Source organism: Daktulosphaira vitifoliae, unplaced genomic scaffold, assembly GCF_025091365.1.
Source record: "Daktulosphaira vitifoliae isolate Bord-2020 unplaced genomic scaffold, ASM2509136v1 Scaffold_5, whole genome shotgun sequence".
In the NCBI taxonomy this organism is placed as follows: domain Eukaryota; kingdom Metazoa; phylum Arthropoda; class Insecta; order Hemiptera; family Phylloxeridae; genus Daktulosphaira; species Daktulosphaira vitifoliae.
This window is the reverse complement of record NW_026099576.1, coordinates 32,678,064-32,685,083: the sequence shown is the minus strand read 5'-3', so window position 1 is coordinate 32,685,083 and position 7,020 is coordinate 32,678,064. Positions and strand designations below refer to the sequence as shown.

At 25.2% G+C, this 7,020-nt stretch overlaps 1 protein-coding gene across 1 annotated transcript; it reads right to left on the bottom strand.

The window, feature by feature from the left end:
- Positions 1–3,563: 3,563 nt before the first annotated feature.
- LOC126908016 (uncharacterized) lies at positions 3,564–5,147 on the bottom strand. Its single transcript, XM_050689825.1, has 2 exons — positions 5,005–5,147; positions 3,564–4,215 (listed from the first exon to the last, which is right to left on the bottom strand). The coding sequence occupies exon 2, from the start codon at positions 4,209–4,211 to the stop codon at positions 3,912–3,914; it is 300 nt and encodes a 99-aa protein (XP_050545782.1). The 5' UTR covers positions 4,212–4,215; positions 5,005–5,147; the 3' UTR covers positions 3,564–3,911.
- Positions 5,148–7,020: the final 1,873 nt, after the last annotated feature.

Here is a 7,020-nt window from a genome sequence, read left to right as displayed (position 1 = left end):
TAAACATTGAAATACGTATTGAGAAAAGGACAGAAGAAAACGCTATCTTTTCAATATACTTTTGAATGAGAGTGATAAGTAATAATTGCCTTATCTAATTTCTTATCATGGTATTTATGCCAAGTTTGTAATGTATACACATTATCATCATATGTATACACAGTAATCATGAAAAGATAGCGTTTTCTTCTGTCCTTTTCTCAATACGTATTTCATTGTTTAATACCGTAAAATAGTACATTAAAATTCAATTTTTTACAAACTTTAAAACGCTACAGAATATTTACTACTGAATATTAATAAGATATTTTTTTACTAAAATTTTTCTTAAATTCTACTCTACAAAATAGCTATCTTAGATTTTTTTTTTACATTTTATTTAAAATTTAAAAATAATTAATATTTTTAATAAAATGTAAAAAAATTAATTATTGAGATATAGCTATAGACCTAACGTATAACTATTATTTAAAAAAAAAATCAACTAAAAATATTAACTGGATCAAAAGTTATTTAAGTTGTCAGTGAGTGGTGGGCCACTCTGTATACATTCTTTCCTTAGTGGTAGGGTCATCAATAGGTTAATACTTCTTATCAAAGAATTAATATACGATAATTTTGCCGTAATCGCTTAAACAACCCAACGTAATTAAACGATAGCCACGTATATTGAGTTATACTATGCAAAAGTATCGTATGAAGTAGCACATTACTACTTTTTTGCTTAGTACTAGTTACAATTTTTTTCTTAAGTAATAATGGATCAATTTTTATGAAATACTTATAACCATTAAAGATATGGTTATAAGTATTTCTTAATAAATCAGCTTCTAAAGTAGATATAGCGAATTTGCCTAGCTTTAATAATGCGCAATTGAAGTCTCTTTATTTTGAGAACAAGACTAGTTTACCAAGCACCATTTTAATTCAATTTTCGCCGTGAAGACAAGCCCAGAGGTCAAATTTTTTTTTTCAAATTAAAGTATATTACATAAGCTTTAATTTAAGATATATATAAAAGTGTCAGACCTTCCGGAACATTTTCAAAAGTTATGTTGAAAAAGTTCTACTTTTTATATGTATTTTAGCTTCGATGCGAAGCTGAGAAGGTATTGGTTTTACTATGATGTGTTTTTTTTTTTTTTTTTTTGGTCTGTTACCACTTTTTCTCAGCTCTCACCGAACAGATTTCTTTCAACGATACGTCAAAAGATCACAAATCGCATCTAGTCGAAGACATTACCCTCAAAAATTGAAAAAAATGCCCTCGTTCCCCGTAAATGGGGGAAACCTCCAAAAAAATTACAAATTTAAAAATCGCTAATTTTCGAAATTTTTTCAATTTTTTTTACTAAAAACTGTCATAACTTTTTCAAAAATGAACATAACAATACAATTATTTTTTATATAGATGTGTAATATCATTACCTTTCGTTTGGTATATATTTTTCATAAATTTAACCCTTAACCTGCCCACAAGGGGGGATTTAAAATGACAACTTTTTCACAAAAAATTAACTTTTTCAACTTAACTTTTGAAAATGTTCCGGAAGGTCTGACACTTTTATATATATCTTAAATTAAAGCTTATGTAATATACTTTAATTTGAAAAAAAAAAATTTGACCTCTGGACTTGTCTTCGTGGTGAAAGTTGACATCAAAGTTAATAAAAAATTACGATTTTTGTAAAATAATTTTTTTTTATATTTTTAACTTAATAATGCTCTAACTTTTTCAAAAATGAACATATCAATATAATTTTTTTTTATATAGATGCTTGATGTCTTTACTTATCATTTGGTATATTTTTTTTGTAAATCTGACACTTAACCTGCCCACAGGGGGGGATTTAAAATGACAACTTTTTCACAAAAAATTAACTTTTTCAACTTAACTTTTGAAAATGTTCCGGAAGGTCTGTCACTTTTATATATATCTTAAATTAAAGCTAATGTAATGTACTTTAATTTGAAAAAATTTGACCTCTGGACTTGTCTTCATGGTGAAAACGGCTACCGAATGCTAAGACAAGTCCAGAGGTCAAATTTTTTTTTTTCAAATTTAAGTATATTATATTAGCTTTAATTTAAGATATATATAAAAGTGTCAGACCTTCCGGAACATTTTCAAAATTTAAGTTGAAAAAGTTAATTTTTTGTGAAAAAATTGTCATTTTAAATCCCCTCCTGTGGGCAGGTAAAGGGTTAAATGTATGAAAAATATATACCAAATGATAGGTAAAGACATCAAGCAACTATAAAAAAAAAGTTATATTGATATGTTCATTTTTGAAAAAGTTACGGTAGTTTTTAGTAAAAAAAATTGAAAAAATGTCGAAAATTAGCGATTTTTAAATTTGTAATTTTTTTGGAAGTTTCCCCCATTTACGGGGAACGAGGGAAATTTTTTCAATTTTGAAGGATAATGTCTTCGACAAGATATGATTTGTGATCTTTTGACGTATCGTTGAAAGAAATCGGTTTGGTGAGAGCTGAGAAAAAGTGGTAACAGACACAAAAAAAAAAACATCATAGTAAAACGAAGCTGAGAAGATTTTACTCAGCTTCGCATTGAAGCTAAAATAGAACCCACTCATATAAAAGATTCAACTTTTAAACTTTATCAAAATGAAGTTCTTGATGTTCACTACAAAATTTAAAAAAATTTCCTGATGATTGTTCCACTACGAAAAATTGGCCGTCAAAGTATAAAAAATTTTAATTTTAACCAAAAAATACGTTATTTTCAATGGATCAAATAATTTAATAAACAGGCATTTCATATTTTATACAAATTTTATAACATTGAAATTTTAAGATTACAAGTATATATAAATAGTGAAATTTATTAAATATACATCAAAGTGTTATTTATAGGATTCATGTTTATCACTGTCAGATATCATCTATACTTGTTCCAACTATGCTGCATCATTAATATTCTAATTTTTCTGAACTGTTAAAAATCCAACCATACCCAAGGTTTATAGGTAATATTATCTATTATTTATAAGCCTTTGAATAATGGTAGGTTTTTAACAGATCAGAAAAATTAGTATAGCTGAATTTTATTTTTATCGAAACGTTTTAGGATATAAGTTATTGAAGGGTACACTATTTAATGGATAATTACCGTATTTTCTCCTAATACGAAGGTTGAACCCACTCCAACCCAACTATATGGGAAAAAACGGTAATTGTACATTTCAGTAAATTTTCAGGAGAGTAAAAGTTAAGTTATAAATTTCTATCCTTTGAATGATAAAACATAAAATTCACTTAAAATATTATATAAAATGACAATATATCTCACATGAAGAAGTACTAAACATCTATTACATTCACGAGGCACCACGAATATGTAATTTCTTTTTTGTAACTTATTTCGTAGTATTATTTTAGTTTATTTACTTACGAAAAAAAATTTGCAGAGCCACAATAATTTTTGTGGTAATAACAGATTTTTTTTGTTCATCAACTTAGTGCCTAGGAATAAACTTTTACGTCGTTGCTATTTAAAATGCATAACTGATATAATACAATTTGTATGTTTTAAACATTAATTTAAAAAAAAGTGTTGTATTAGTTTATTAACTATGCAAAATATTTTGTACTAAAATTTTAAACTATAATTTTTATCAATGTATACAAGTTATAGAAAGTAAATAAATAGAGTTTAGTAACAAAACAAATAATGGTGGGTGAAAGGACTGCTGTTGAAAACGACATCGCTGAACTTTCTCCTTCGGTTATATTATATAATAATAGATAAAATTATTATAATAAAATAAAAGATAGGATGAAACTTGTTTCATAAAAACATTACATTTCTAATGTAGAAGTTATAACACATGAAAGGTATACAGACTTAAAAAAATCCTTATAAACTAAAATTTGACATAAAATTAGATTTATTGTTTTCCAACTTGGTCTACTTGAGTCTGCAAGTTGCTGACAACTTCTGGAGGTACGTGATCACCTAGAATTTCGAACAAATTAATGGTTTGCGATCCTGGAATAGACTCATAAGCTGCTAACTCTACACCTTCTTGAACTTTTTGTATTTGAGCATTCTGAGGTATCAAATGAGTATTTTGAGCTTGCCTAATTGCTTCGTTTGTAAAAATAGCCCCATCTTTGGATCCTTGTGGCATAGATAAACAAACAACCACACAAGTACTCAACACCAAAGTACATGTGATAGATTTCATGATTCTAAATTGAAAAATGAATTTTAATTGACACATTAAAAAATTATTATTATTTATTTATTGAATATCTGTATGTTTTTATTTGTGTAAAAAATACATTCGGTAAATTCATAGAACTTATTCGAAGGAAACATAAGAAGTGTTATACAACCCTACTAGGAAATATTTCATTATTGTGAGAAAATGTATTCTATAAAATGTATCTTGAAAAAAGCCACATATTTTTTTACTAAATTATTCAGATGTTAAACCATTTAGACGGAATAGACTAAGTTCAGGAATTATATTTATAATTTAGATCCAGTTTCAAAATTAGGAATTATAACATATATCCTTAAGTTGAATATCTTACTGTATTTTAAATTAAAATGAAACGTATTTTTAGAAAATTTTGTCTAACTTTTATGTTTATTATTATCTTTAAATTTTAATCTAAATACAAAACTAATATTTTAAAATATAATAAATAATATTATTAATAAAATATTATAAAAATAATATTTTATATATATAGATATATATTTTAATATATATCTACTACATTAATTTTTTTAAATTTCGTTAATTAAAATAATTTCAATTGTTATATTTAATCTATTTATTTATTATATTTATTGAAATAAATGTTGATTTGAGCAAAATATTACAATTACTACACAAAATCAATTGAAATAATATGATTTTTATTCTGAATAATAATAATTTTTTTTAACAAGGTTCAATATATTTTTTTAATAATAGATTTTTTGTTTCATATATAAAATAAATAAAAATGATTAATTTAGCATCTTACCCGTGTTCGATTGTAACTTCTTCTTGGACAACACGTTGAACCTTAAAATCATAATAAAAAATACTCGGTCCATTTTATAACGTTCACTAGGCAGCTCAATCATGTAAAATAATTTAGTGGGAGGATGAAACTCGTAAATTGAGCTACTTTCTCCGAGATAATTTATTAAGGCTTTCATTAAACTTAATGGGCACGTATTCACCAATAGAAATCAATTTTGTCCAGTTATGATTACAAAAGTAGATTTAAATACAACGTTAGGGAACTTAATAAATCTTATCAATACTTTTCATTAGTCTTATTATGTATTTTGCGCAATAATCCATTCATTTAAAACAATTTTAAATTTAAAAATAGTTTTTTTTTATTATAATTCGAAAATTTTGAAGGAAAATATTGAAGTCAACACTTTTATAATATCTATAAATTTACTCAAAATTGAATAAAACACTCATTGGTGTAAAATTAATAATTATTATTATTATTTTGTATGATTACTATGTAAAATAAAAAGGTTCTATCAAAACTGCATTACACAAAATGACAATTTATCATCAGCAAATAGTTATATAAATTAGTTAGCCTGGCTAAATTATTTTTGAAAAAAACAATAGTAAATTATAACTTTAGTGAATTGCTATTCCAACTCATTTTTCATATTTCAACTATAGTTGAAATTACGATTATATTTAGTTGTAATTAGATCGTTTAAAATAATATTGTACTAAAATATTAAACTAAAATATTTAGTTGAAATTGAAGAGTTTGCTACTAAAATCTTGGAGTAACCTTTTAGTAACTCGAAATGTGCTAAAGCTACTTCAGCTTTAGCACATTTCTAATTATACGTCTTTTGTTGCAAAATAAGAAAAAGGATTCTTATATGCGAAAAAAACATTATGCATTTGTGCTCAATTTAATTTATAAAATTGCACTAAAAGACCAAAGCATCTTATAGTTCTGTTAAAATTAAATTGGTTAAATGACTTAAATTAAATATTACAATAATCAACCGTTTTAGCTTCGATGCGAAGCTGAGAAGGTATTGATTTTACTAAGATGTGTTTTTTCCCTATATACAAGGGGGGTTTAAATCTAAAAAATGCATGTAGAAAGTAGAACTTTTTCAATTTAACTTTTAAAAGTGTTCCGGAAAATCTGACACTTTTATATATATCTTAAATTAAAGATAATGTAATATACTTTATTATGGTAAAAAAAAATTTGGGACTTTATTTTATCTTCATGGTGAAAACAGACATCAAAGTTAATAAAAAAATACGATTTTTGTAAAAAAATTCTTTTTTATATTTTTAACTTTATAATGCTATAACTTTTTGAAAGATGTATGGATCAATATAATTATTTTTTTTATAGATGCATGATGTCTTTACCTATCATTTGGTATATTTTTTTTTCATATCTGACCCTTTACCTCCCTTCAGGGGGTATTCAAAATGACAACTTTTTCACAATAAAATTTACTTTTTCAACTTAAATTTTGAAAGTGTTCCAGAAAGTCTGACACTTTTATATATACCTTAAATTATAGCTATTGTAATTTACTTTATTATACGAAAAAAAAATTTCGGACTTTATTTTATCTTCACGGTGAGAATGGCTACCAAATGCTAATATTGTGTGAAAATTCTCGATTTTATTTTTTACATTTTTAACTTTATAATGCTATAACTTATTCAAAAGTGTATGGATCAACATTATTTTTTTATGAGAAATAATATTTTTTAATAATCCCTTTTTCATTCAACATACTTTATCTTAATTAGGATATTAATAATGAACTAGCAGATCATGTAGCTTTTGAAATATTCCACCAATTTTTTTAAATTAAACACTATCTAAAGATTTGCATCGAAGCGTTTTTTTTTATAGTGATTTTAATCACTGTCAGATATCATTATACTTGATCCATCTATGCCACGTCACCACTGTGCCGCGACCCCCCTGTGCTGGGTTTTTTAAATTCTAAATTTAATCTAATCGGATATCACAATC